General features: G+C 42.0%; 1 protein-coding gene across 1 annotated transcript; it reads left to right on the forward strand.

Annotated features, from left to right (window-relative positions):
* The first annotated feature begins 1,163 nt into the window (after window positions 1-1,163).
* LOC108575499 (tyrosine-protein phosphatase non-receptor type 9) lies at window positions 1,164-7,729 on the forward strand. The gene is made up of 10 exons (XM_017938320.1): window positions 1,164-1,196; window positions 2,275-2,508; window positions 2,602-2,691; window positions 2,861-3,001; window positions 5,826-6,089; window positions 6,168-6,562; window positions 6,641-6,880; window positions 6,964-7,114; window positions 7,213-7,420; window positions 7,500-7,729. Exons 1-10 carry the CDS (start codon window positions 1,164-1,166, stop codon window positions 7,727-7,729), a joined length of 1,986 nt encoding a protein of 661 aa, XP_017793809.1.
* The last annotated feature ends 6,427 nt before the right edge of the window (window positions 7,730-14,156 follow it).

Genomic DNA, 14,156 nt, shown 5'->3' on the forward strand with positions numbered 1-14,156 from the left:
GAAAAATGTTTATATTACAAAAAAAAAAAAAAAAAAAATCGTATTTTTATTCGCTACATCGTTCATTCGCACCCACAACTTTCAATAAACTTAATCTTACTAGTCGAGACTTGTTGCGTCTAACCTGGTAACGGGTTAACTTGTTGCTCATTCGCAAACATTCGATAGTGATTTTTTGCGTGACACTTTTGCGGCAACATAGCTTTGAAGTACGATACAGTTTACCGTTTAAACTCAAACTTTCCAAATGTAAAACGTTCAAATATTCCAATGTAATGTTATTAAGAGTTACTCTAACGGTCGAGTCATTAAACGTTGAGAATTGAAATGAAAATAAATTCAACTAGTTGAACGAAGAAGATAAGCCACGTTTTTAATGATAAAAGAGAGGTACTCCGTCTCGATGACTATGTATCGCCTCGCGTTACCGACGAAAAATCGATTTTTCGCCTCTTCCGAAGGTATCCCGACGAATCCCTGTTACACGACCCTATAAATTCACGAAATTTCAAACGGTCTCGTGAATGTTGCGAACGCCGGCCCTTTAAAAGCATATTAAATACGTGCTCCGGTATCGGGATCGCGCGCATTGAAACACGTATCGGCACGTGTCCGGATTATAATATAGTAACAACGATTCTACTTCCGTTCCAGAACACACCTGGCATTTTCTTTCCGGCTAGTTGAGTCTGCGCGAAATCCCATAACACTCGTCTAACGAACTAGTCGGAGAGGCTTTTGACGATGCCTATACTCGGCCAATGATAGCATATCCGGCGTGAGAAGGACAGACGGCCGATAAACTGTGGTGCAAATCTGTAGCTAATGTATAGCGTGGTACACTGTCGCCTACACACGACACACACTCACGCTCCCCAAGATGGCGCTCAACCTGCGGAGAGAAAGACGATCGAGCGTCTGAACGAGAGTCGGAACGGGTCTGCTATAGCTCTGTGTCAAGCGTCGGACAATGAACGAGTGCCGGACCGATCTACTTGTTTTCCACGTTGGCTCGACTTATCGATAATTGTAAGGATCGCACAGTGCGTTCGGTGCGGAAAAACGGAAAATGTGCTCTCACAGACAGAGGATCGTTTGGTTAGAGTCGAAAATAAGTACGTGCTAGTACTGATTTCTCGGTTATGTCAGTGTGTTAAGTCAAAATGGCAGCCACGTTAACTGTCGAGCAAGAGCAGGTAAGCGATTATCAATCGTATCTCATTCAGTCTACAAAAATTCCAAAGTCATTTTTCTTCATCTTGCAAACGTCGCGATACCATCGCTCGTGCTTATATTTTTTCTTTTTTTAGATTAACTCTATGTATCGTAATCCTGTTTACAAGCGCGTAATACAAACATCGCCAGCTCTCTTTTTTGCCGAGCCTTCAAATTTTTTCAGCGAATTTCAAACGGAAACCGCGAGGAAAGAAATTGTTTGATATTCGATAAAGCAGAACGAATGCCTGTAAATGATTCAGAGGACGAATTGTTTTGTTTGACCGTGTATGTGTTAAACGAGCGCGATGTGCAGATTCGCGTGTGCACATCAAGCTTTAATCATCAATGTTTGTGCAACTAGATACTGTCATCGCGAGAATAACATTTGATTCCTTTGTTGACGGTAGCTACTAACGATAACTGGTGCGACATTTTATACTCTTCGGTTAATTATAGATGTTCCTATGAATTTTTGTTTAAAAAACGACTATTATAATTTATATTTTGCATTAAATAACACGCGATTAATAGGGAAAAAACTTTTTATCAGTTTGAAAGAAAGGCCGACATAAAAGAGAGAATAGGCTTTCATTTAGTCTGAAAGCGGAAATGAAAAATGCAACGAAATCGATCCCCGGCGGTAGTCGTGTACTACGTTTTCCACGAACGCCGGGTGTAGCGTTGAAAACGAAGTAAACTCGAAACTGACGTTTAGTGGGTATTTTGTAAAAGTATCGATTCGCGATATTAAATTTCTTGACCCTGGAACGAACTTATCCATTTACCGTACCGGTCCCCGGCGAGCGTACTATGGCGGAAGTTGACGGTGGGGAGGCAGTCGGGCACCGGAAGTTATATCGGTACTCAGGGCATGTACAGAAATCATTGACGAATGACTCTTACACGTTTCGATGGTGTATAGAAATTGTGAATCGATGTGAGACCGTACGATTCTATTACCTAATTATCACCCATTTAATTATGTTTCCGTTTATTGTGCGAAGGAAATTTTTGTTTGAAGTATGAGAAGAAAAAGTGTAATTGAATTCTTTTCAGGCCACGAAAGAGTTCATAGAAGCAGTTAATAAATGTCGGGCTGGGAGGAGAGCCGGTCCAGTGTCATGGAGCACTGCCGTGAAATTTCTGACAGCGAGAAAATTTGAAGTCGCGAGAGCATTGGCTCTGTACGAACAGCACGAAGCCACGAGAAGAAGAGAAGGTCTTGCACTTTTGTATCCTACTCAGGAACCATTGCTCAGTGAATTACGCACAGGAAAATTTACAGTTTTAGTAAGTGCTTAATAAGTGAGTTAACGCTGGAGTCCAATGAACCTATTCCATCAAGTGTATACTTAAACGAGACGTTCGTAAAAAATGTTGCAGCCTTCGCGGGATGCTACAGGGGCAGCCATAGCTATTTTTACAGCACATTTACACCTTCCACAAAACACCACGCACCAGACAACTTTACAAGTGAGTATTTCCATAAACTCATCGTTGCACCGTATGATTCATGTATGTACAGTACACCGTGGAGCATAATGCAATCCAATAGTACATAACGAGAGATGATGTAACAATTGTCTAATGGCTTCTTTGTGGCAAATCTCCGGTAAATCGAACTTTCTCTGTCTCGTTACAGGGTGTCGTGTATCAGTTGGATGCGGCTCTCGAAAGTGTTGAGACGCAAAAGCATGGTCTGGTTTTTATTTATGACATGTCGGATAGCAAATACCAGAATTTTGACTATGACCTCTCCCAAAAGATTCTCACCCTCCTGAAGGTAAGTTTCACACGCGTGACAAATTTCGCGTACATATTACTTTTCCTCTTTTCTTTTCATTTCTTTACTCCCGTGTGAGAAAAGGAAGCAGTACAAAATTTATAAGACAATCGTTAAATTTAAGACAGCTATTTATAAACACTGTTAACACTTTGAATAAATAAACTGTGTGTGTTACTATAAACAGAAAGTTTATATTGTCGCGACTGAAACAAATTAACCAATTCTCTCGATCTACTCTATTCACCTTTACGTCTGGATTTGACGGTGCGCCGAGGTACAAAGCCGCTTTTACCGACGGATCGTTCCAAATGTAGGCCACTATCGTTACACAGGAAATTTAATCAACATCTTTGCCTTTTATTCTTACCACGAACGAAATCAGACCGCGTAATGCACGCGTGCCGCCTCGTTGTGCGAGCAGATTAGCGGTAGAGAATATTTGAAACGCACGTTGAAGAGTGGATTTTTTTTAACCGGTGGCGAGACGAAGGAGAATTATATAATGCGGAGCAATACATAAAATAATTTCCGAGCGTGTCTGCTAGAGGGGCACATAAAGGGGTGCATCTCAAAGAACGGGGAAGCTTAAGGGGTTGTTAACGCTTGACGAAAACCCACTTGCAATTGCCCAGTGAACCGCGCGTTACGAGCATAGCAAGGGATTTTCAAAGGTTTCGCCGCAGGATGATGACGCAGTTATAGGATATTTATGAAATTATTCTCAACGACATTTTTACGTCATTCGGTGCTTGGGATAAAAATAAGCTTCTGTTTGGTCGGTTGTTTACCAGGAAGCGTAGATAAACCTGAACTTCTATTCTGAAACGGCGTAGACCACGCCATAAAACTAGGGAAATATAATGCTTTCTATTCGTTCGTAATAACGTTCGGATACTCTTTCATTTTCCACTCTCTCAACCTATCTATATTCGCGCAATCGATCGGTCAGCGACCGAAAATTTTCCGATAGAACTTAATCCTCTTCATCGACCATCGATTCGATAAAAATTAAACCTCGTTCGCAGGTTATTTACGCGGTGAAGTTGACGCCGCGCTCCTTTCGGATTCCTGTATAAACTAAAATAAAAATGAAAAACAACCGCAGAGACGAATATAATATTTTGTATGCCTGTTGCCGCGAATTCATGGTTAAAAATACCGAGGACCGGTCTAGTAGTTGAGAGACACTGGCATAATACGTCACCACACGTAGGATCGCGCACCTTTGCCAGGGAAAAAGAAATTCGCGTAAGGGATGTTAGAGCGGTGGTAAAAAGAAGGGGTCGTTGGCGCGCATGCGCGCATACGCGGGATAACGTCGCGACGCTCGCGGTCAGTAATCATCGTGACCCCTTTGCGGCATTATCGTGCACAGATCAGAAGAACTTGAGCTTGATTCCGCTCTTCTCACAATTTTTCGAGTGCGAGATCGTGTTTGCATGTGGTCGAGGTTCTTTGCGAACATGGGATATCGTCGGAATACGCACAATCGAACGTAGCCGCATTACGTTCTCCTGAACGTTACGCACGACCGTTTCTTGTTCGTTGGACGATTCGTGTCAACCGTGGAAAACGGTTATACTAATTTCGCGGTATCGATTAACCGACCGAGTGCCGGCAGTGATTTCGATTTCATCGATTCAAAGAGCAATACGAACACGTTCGAACATGCCCTGGTGATTAAGCGAATCTTAAATCAACCAAGGGCCTTCGATTTATCGTTACATCGACGATTCCTTCGATTACAAAATAATAATCGACGTTATACCGGACCGATTGGTCGTTCGATTAGACGGTTGATCGTCGAACGGAGAGCTCCTGTCATCGATGCACGATAGAGTATTCGCTTACGGTGCATATCTAGGCGACTTACGGTAATTAAAAATTCGAATCTATTGATTGATTGTACTAGTGTGTTCTATCTATCGTATCCACCGAGAAATATACCCTCGTATAATCTCTTAGTTGATCCTGATTTTATCGTTTCCTGGCCATCGTGGTGGAAAAGTGTGATCGGAGATTTCGAAACGTTGCTACAGTGGCCTGGAAACCGTCGACACTTTTTCTTCACGCTTTCGCGGGGTTTCGATGTAATAGGGTTTTGTGCGCTAAGATCGTAAGAATGTAGTGGTGTGCTGCTGACGTCGTTGCCGTTACGGTACTTCCGCCCTCTATACACACAGCATCAGAGGGTTAAGTTACTGTGTTTCCTGCATTTTCTATACGGGCCAATGCGAGAAACATTTTTCCCGCATTAAACACACCGCGTTTCATCGACCCGAAATCTACGATGTTCGTCGACCCCGTGCCAGTACAAATTACTTGTCCCAGTTCGATAGAATTCTGCGCCGTTTAAACGCAACCCACAACTGTAGACTATATAAAAGAGGTTTACCCGTTAAATTGGATCGAAACTCTTTACGCGCTCTACGTTACTCCTACGTAATTTTCCTTTAAAACGAAACCCCTTCGTGCATTAAACATATATTCGAACATTGCTTGCAGTTGGCACTGAACGTGCCTCTTGGGTTTATATACCATTCTATTATTGCATCGTCTTGCAAAGGTCGAATTTGAAAGTCGCTCCGTTTCGAAAATAAACTATATCTGCAGTCATATTAATGTCTCCTTTTTCTTTCTTTATTTCTCTTACTTTTTTAGTTTTTTCGTGCACATGTGTCTCTATATGCGGTCAAAAGCAAGTTTAATGTTTGATGTTCCTTATTTAATAATATTGTCATAACAAGAGTGAACCTCGTAAATAAACTCCTCATTATTTCACAATTTTTCCGGAAAATTAGGAATATGGTTATTGTTTCAGGGCGGTTATCCAGCAAAACTGAAAAAAGTTTTAATAGTGACTGCACCACTGTGGTTCAAGGCACCCTTTAAGATCCTTCGATTATTCGTGCGTGAAAAATTGAGGGACAGAGTATTCACTGTATCCATTCCCCAATTAACGTTACATATCCCACGAGAATCATTACCGCATCGTTTGGGCGGCACATTGGAGGTACAGCATGAAGTATGGCTGCTCCACTGTCTTAAATCCATGACAAACAGGGCCGGGGGTGAACTTTGTGAGGTCAGTTCTCTAATTTACGTTTAAACGAACAAGTGTAGAAAAAGATTAATTATTAACGAGGAATTTGTACATTTGCAGGTTACCCCCAGAGAGGGTACTCCTCTATCGCCCACGTCAAAGAATCACACGGTTCATCAAAATCCCAATGGAACTACAGTTAGTAGCTCGACTAGTCCCATAATCGATAAGAAGCGAGAAGTGAAAAATGGTATCTCGAATATCGGGGATATCGAGATTACGAATGGTGCTGACGTCTGGATTGGAACCGACGAGGCACCATCTCCAGTTCAGCCTCCGTCCTCAGCTAGTTCAGGTTTTAGCGACGACGATAGCCTTCACGGGGATCTTGGCCTTCAAGCCGTCACTATGGAGCAACTCATTGAGGAGATTCATTCGAGAGGACGTGCGGGTCTCATAACAGAGTACACGGAAATTAGGCAAAGACCTCCAGAAGGTTCCTTTAATAACGCAAAGTACGTAATAGAAATGTGTTTCATAAAAAATTACATTGGTAGACCCCCATTTAACGATTATTTCGATTCATTTCTCAGACTAAAATCGAATCAGTCGAAGAACAGGTACACAGACGTACTCTGCTACGATCACAGTAGAGTGTGTCTATCGCAGATAGATGGAGATTCCACGTCGGATTATATAAACGCGAATTTTGTCGATGGTTACAAACAGAAGAATGCGTTTATTAGTACTCAAGGCCCTCTTCCGAAAACGTGTGGGGATTTTTGGAGGATGATTTGGGAACAGCAAACGCTCGTTGTCGTTATGACTACAAGGTGCGTACATACCATTTTACTTTCGTTAGAACATGAGAAGATTGTATGAAGAGGGTTTGGATAATTTTTTATGAACATCATAGAGTGGTGGAAAGAGGACGCACGAAATGTGCACAGTATTGGGGTCCAGAACCGGGTGACGAAGTAAAAGCCGGTGGTTTCACAGTAACCACACTCGAAGTCGATACGAATCCCGATTACACGATATCCATGCTTCTCCTTACAAACAACAAGGTACTATTTATTTGTAAAATGATCGAAAGCTAGGCCACTATACGTTTGCAACCTCCTGATCAATAAACGTAACATTTTTGTTTCTTTTTTTACTCCAGACTGACGAGGCAAGAGAAGTTTGCCACATGCTGTACACAGCTTGGCCAGATTATGGTGTTCCACAATCAGCCAGAGCTTTGTTACAGTTTCTAGCCTTAGTAAGACAACAACAAAATAAGTTACTTGCTAGTAGAGGGGATACGTGGGCAGGACATCCGCGAGGACCACCTATAGTGGTGCATTGCAGTGCCGGAATAGGAAGAACAGGTATGTAGATACCGCGGGTGTTTCAAAGCGGATGAAACTAATGAAAAATATTGATTGTTTTGTAATGGTGTGTTCGTAGGAACGTTTTGCACGTTAGATATTTGCATATCGCGACTCGAAGACACTGGAACGGTAGACATTCGTGGAACTGTAGAGAAAATCCGAGCACAAAGGGCCTACAGTATTCAAATGCCAGATCAGTACGTTTTCTGTCATCGTGCTCTGGCAGAGTATGCACTGTCCAGGGGGATGCTTAGTCCGCAACATCTAGCTATGTTACCTCCAACTATAGAAGAAGATTCTGATTAGAGTCTAACACTCTATTGTCATGTACCAGATTGATGTTCTTCCCGAAGTATGCATAATAGTCTCCTTTACATAGCCTATTTCTAGCTTAAACAACTGAAAGGTATTTTTTGCTATCATCTCCATCGATGTAATATTTCAGATTTCTACTCTTACGTTAGGCTATATATGTATGTATGTATGTATGTATGTATGTATGTATGTATGTATGTATGTATGTATGTATGTATGTATGTATGTATGTATGTATGTATGTATGTAGTATAATTTACTTTCTATTGTTTGTTTAGTTGCACACCCTAACCCACTCTCCCGCTCTCACCCATATACCCCTCCCCCCGTTAACACGTTCGCTGCCCAGCAGTGTGTATGCGCGTGCACACACACTCGCACACGCACACATCTAAATTATTTACATTATATACACTGTGTACCGCTCCCATGACGGTATCTGTTTTTAAGCAGTCTTCCCAGTCCCAACGCTTTTCAAACTCTGGCTACATTATTTTTCCATCTCCTATAACTGATATAAGAGAGACATTGATATCTGATGCTTCTAATGTGAGGGTACAATAACAAGTAACTCAAAACTTTTGATCTTGTCACCTCAACACGGTTCTTATCTTCAATATTCCATGTTGCAGTACCCATTTTTAAAGTCAATCTCATCTTTGACAATGTGTCACTGATAGGCCTCGTAAGCAACCACCATTTTTCTTCTTTAACTCCAATCTTGACACTCTTGTAATTGTGGCTACAAAATTCAACATCTTCAAATTTGTAGCACGGTTCTACGCTCGAAGACGATCCACTCTTGACATTTTTCTATTGCAAAGAAAGGACTTCATCAATATTCCTTTCAATAGTCGTGGCCCATGGTTCAGTGGTCATAATCACTGTGCCATCTCCATCACTCAATTGCACGAACCTGGTCATTTCTATCTCTTTGAAGACTGACGTATCTATTCCGTTTTCTTTTCGTTGCCCTACTTTATATCGTATTCTGTCGATAGTACTGCATACCTGTCTCAGGTCTATGCCAGTACATTCAGATATTGCCATTGCCGTATTTGCAGCCACTAGTACAGTGTTCCCTAGTGACGTGAGTAGTTCTCCACTGCCCCGCTGGCCTGCCCGTAGCCAGACATCTCCATCATCATTTAAGGTGATCGGGCATGCTATCTCTCTGGCACAATTCATTATGGCAGACCTGAACATGGGAGGGTAGAACGTAGAAATGAAGTCGACTTCCACGATTCTCTCTTCTAAACTGACGGTACCATCCCATCCACTATAATTTAAGCACACAGACACTGATTCATGTCCTTTTTCTTCATCCTTATCTAGTTGGAGCCCTACGCTACTATCTTCATTCCAACGTGTTGTTATCTCTTTTTTGTCCTTGCTTGAGTTAGCGTCCCACATGGCTCGTAACTCTGCCGACGTACATAGGCGGGGTTCCGTTGACTGTTCCTTTATAGACTTTGGTCTTACCGGCTTTACGAATCAAATCGCCCATTAGTACGTAGTGGGACAGTCTAGTCTGCGCATCAACAAACTGAATGAATCTGTGCCCTTGCTCTTTGTGCAATTCGAGCTCTTGGGCGTCACCAGCTACCAGTTTGCCATCTTGCACCACTTTCTTTTTCTTTAGTTCGTTTTTGGTACGGCAAGTGAAATACCCTGCTGTTGATTTGTCAGCTCTCCAGTGTTGTATCAAGAATATAGATTTTTCATACCAGTCAGGCGTTTTTTCTATGTACTCTACCATCGTGTGACCGTCGTCCAGGACCCCAGTGCTCCCTTGTCTGTTAATACTTACCAGGACCTCGTCCTTGGTCAACAGTTTACACTTCCCACTTAGGCTCTTGCCATAATCGCTCCTTAGCAGGTGGAGGGCCTCATATATCTTGCTGATAGAGCCCATTGCTAGAGTCCATTGTTCCTGGGCTCACATCCAATCATTTTTCAATGGAAGCTTGCTTCCACTTGTCTGTGGTTTGTGTATAGCAGAAGGTAGAGTTTGAATCATTGATTCCCCAGACTCTACCTTCGAACTCACTTATGAGTCCGTTGCATAAATTCTTCACTGTTAAACTTTCAAGATGCTCCTACTGTGACTTTCGAGTTCGCTTTTGGTATCTCTCCACCACATCTTGCTTGCAACCTGTTCTATCCATGTCTTGGTGCACTGCCCTTGCGATTTATCCACATTAACAGTGGCGACTCTGTTCTGAGTACCAATTCCACACCTCCAAGTGTTAGCTTCAAACCAGACATTTAAGACAGTTTAGTCTCTGATTCAACTCGTGGTCGACTTAAGTGACCAAGGCTAAGTAAGAATCAAGTTTCAAGTTTTCTTTCTCTCTTCTGTGATTGTCCAGCTATTTTCGTGTCTTTCGCATGGGCAGAAGCACATGCTATAAAGTGTGTTACTCTCAACAAGGATCAAGACACTGCATGTACAGTATCCACCAACAGTGGAGAGGTAGGTGCTGTCGTTGACCACATAGTATATGTTCACGCCAGCCCACCACTCTGCGTGAAACCACTGGTCACTGGCCTGTAAACCACTCTGCAAATTGATAGAGCCAAAGAACTTTCCGATTCTTCCAAAAGCGGGATCGCTGTCATCGAAGTCTCTCTCAATGTGTAGTACAACATACTTGAAATTTCTGGCCCTCCTGATGTTCGAATTTGCAGTAGGAGTAGACCCTACCAATCTCCACTTGTTTGCGCAGTAAGACAGTATTTGCATTAGGAGGTGATACTTACTTTATAAACGACATACTGAATCATTAAGAAGCAGACCGCTCTCATAGTGTGCCCATAGCAACCATTAATACATCTGTCATTCATCGTCAGTGAGTTCAACAGGTTTGTCGCTTCATTCTTTAGGGATCAAGCCCCTATCAAATTCATTTTCCTTGACCTTGGAAATCAGTCCTGAAAAAGAAACGGCTCTGTTAACTGTCCCAATCAGAACCGATGTCAATCTCCGGTGCTATTCAAGCTTCACACCATGCAAGTCCCATTTGCAAAGATTATTTGTCTCCACCATTAAGTGATTCGGAGTCATTTCTACGTATGACCCAACAGTGCATTAATTGTGGGATACAAGCAAGCGAGTTTCTCGAAGACAACTGCCAAAACACTGGAATTGGCAGCTTGGTACTTTAGAGCTTTTAGGCCAATTCGCACCGCTATTAGTCCCAATGAAATCACTGTACGTAGTATACCAGTGCTAACATTCATCGCTGCACTCTGCATTACCGAGGTTAAAATAGCGCCTACGCTACCCCACGGTAAGTTGCCATCTTGAAGCCGCGTCATGATCAAATAGACTTGTTTCACTAGAACGAGAGCATTGCCTGAAACACCAAGTAGCACACTCTGACCTCCCAGTACCAGATCCAAAACCAGCAGCCGTTTGTATCGGCGCTTGGGCCGCTATCTGGGAAGCCACAAGCACCTGATTCTTTATTAGATATCCTATACCAAAACCTCCAGCAACACCAAATACCAAATCCCAGGCTCTATCGTTGGAATTGGTAGGTCTCCCATAAATGTCAGAAGTTGGGCTGTTGTCACTACAGAGTCCTTTTACCACAAAACCCACAACTTGGGCAACGCAAGACGCTATAGCCAATGGTGCCGTGCTAAAATAAGCCAAGCATCTTCATTCTTTCTAATTTTGAGAAAGATGCTCCAACCCAGGTAGCCCCCATCCGTGAAGCTAAGTTAGGAAAGGCACCTAGTGGATCCAATCCCTAGGCCTTCCGCCAACACCTGCGCCTTGGCCCTGGTGAGGACCGTAGCCATCATGTGTACGCACTTATGTATATCTGGCGTCCCTCTTGGTAATGTACTTCGTCTAATAAGACAAAGTCGGTGTCAGACTCCACGTCTTTGATATGCCTTAAAGCGGTACCATATGACATGATTATAAGCCGCTTTAACCCGTATCCCAGACAATCCCTAGCGTCCTCGTGCTGCTGCCCTACCATATATTCCACCCGGTACAAACTAGAACCACTATGCTTGACTTGTAATAGCTCGCATATTCTGTTGTACGCAGTACGGAGCCAAGTATACGTCATTCCCGCTCGGGTTATCGTCACAGAATTGCGTACGTAACATGGAAAGAAGATATGAGATTATTAGCATCCCTGAAGCAGCAACCCATATCTAGGGCGGAAGCTATTTCTCCCACCCAGAAATCGCCTTCCTGCACGTCGCAGACCCCAGAGGGACTATCTACTTCTACAGCCACCTGGTCCCTGTTAAAGGGCAATTCCCTGGCTTCTATCGTGGGGATGTCTCTTCAATCTAGCAAAGACTTGAGCGTCCGGTCACTCATGGCTCCGGGCATGAGCTTAGCGGCACCAATCGCCTAGTCTGGGTCTAGCAAAGCACGGTCGACTCCCCCAATCTCAAACAACAACCACTAACGCAACCGTTGTCATCGCAAAACATAACGACTGACGTGTCGACCAGTTCGCAACCACTAAACAACACCGAAGCATCGAATCTACTTTCGGTGGTGAGAAGCTCCAAGTCACCATAATAGGCGATGGACTGGCATCCTTTACGCCATAAAAGATTGTTTACCTTGGCACATGCAAGAGTGGCACTATCGGGGGTGGGGGCACAGATTAATAAGCTATTTCCTAATTCCCTAACGAGTAGATCTTCGTTCTGGTGAAGTTGCACTTTTATAACGTTTTCCCTCATACAACTGGCACTTGTGTTGCAGTGGGTATTTCTTCTGAAACCCATGCGGCGCCAATTTCCGTTTCGATTTTCCTAAACCACTTAGTGGCTCCGCCGACCGCTCTCACTTCCTCAGAAAATTGTGAAGGCGCGCCACGGATCACTGGGCTAACTTTTATCTCAGGTTTTGGACTATTAAAAAATTCAAAATCTGTAGGCTCATAATCTAAGGAACTGTCGACGGTCACACACACACACACACACACACACACACACACACACACACACACACACACACACACACACACACCCGTGTGCATACATGTATGTATATATATATGCATATATTTAGAGAATATCTAAAGAAAGACTAGTGTTTTCAAAGCCAAATGTGCGAATAGAAATTGTTCAAATTTCTGTTCCTTGGTATTTTGCTCTGTGAACAAGAAAAATGAATTCGACGCTAAATAATAACGGTATAACGGTGCCAAGTCACCGCTTCAAAAGAAAAAATAAAATAATGGCTGTCCGATCCTATTTTAACCCTCTCATATGTAAATTTTATTGTACATTCTGAAAGGTGGCTACAGGTGATTTAAAACGTGTAAACTATGGAACGCCTTACTTTATAAACATTCCATTTGAAAACAATTACTATGTCAATTAAATTACTATATAATATATACAAGTGCGAATTATCCTATTTCATAGGTTTAAAGGGTTTTTCTTGTATTCTGTGTTACACGTACGTACGAGGGGTAATGTTACGAGGCTTGAAACGCTACGACCGATGATTACGGTTTTATTAAAGTAATTTATTAGGAATACTCTACTGTACAAGTTAATGATTAAGATTAATATTTCCTTTTGTAACCGTATGCTTAGTTTATCGAGTGTTACCGCGCAATACATGTATATTTTATACCCTAAGCACGATTTATCTGCATTCTCATTCGTTGTAATGATTAGCTTCGCATTTTTCTTTTTTTTTAATTATTCGCAGTTGGATAAAACTTGTACGATTCAATGATTCCGTTTCATTTAGCAACAACACACTAGTTGAACTTTAATTATTTTCACAATGTGTCTTTCATGCTTTGAACGTCAGTCTAAATGTTAAATTGTCAAGTACAAAGTTGTAAGGATATATTGTTATAGAATCTCTATATGAGAGGGTTAAACTGGTAACTGATTTATTGAGAATGAATACCTAAGTATAATTGAAACTTATAAAGATTCAAAGAAATATCAATGTTACGGGAAAAAATCGCAAACTGTGGGAAAAAATAATTTTAAGTGGCCAATGAATAGTCACAGATATCTAAGATTTAAAAACCCACAAATATATTGTAAACGTGTTACAACACGTGGCTTCCGCCATACAGAAACTATAAGTAATCGACGACCGTATTAAATAGGCATTTTTGGGTAACCAAAGATTATCTCCTACACCATCTCAGAACATCGTAATTGAATCATGCATAACAAAATAATTGGCTGATATTTCACCAAGAAATTCCTTTACAGGGATTGCTAATCAGGGATCACCGCATAGATTAAAAATACTTCCAATTCGATTAAATACTATTAAGAAAATTAGAAGGATCATAATACGAGGTTAACGTTTAAAAAGAAAAGGAGGGGCAAATGAACTAGTTTACCTCGAAGAATCAAACGTGCTTCGTTCTAGCGAAATTAGAATTTTTTTAACAAATCT

The sequence above is a fragment of the Habropoda laboriosa genome, unplaced genomic scaffold, assembly GCF_001263275.1.
Source record: "Habropoda laboriosa isolate 0110345459 unplaced genomic scaffold, ASM126327v1 scaffold18, whole genome shotgun sequence".
Lineage (NCBI taxonomy): Eukaryota > Metazoa > Arthropoda > Insecta > Hymenoptera > Apidae > Habropoda > Habropoda laboriosa.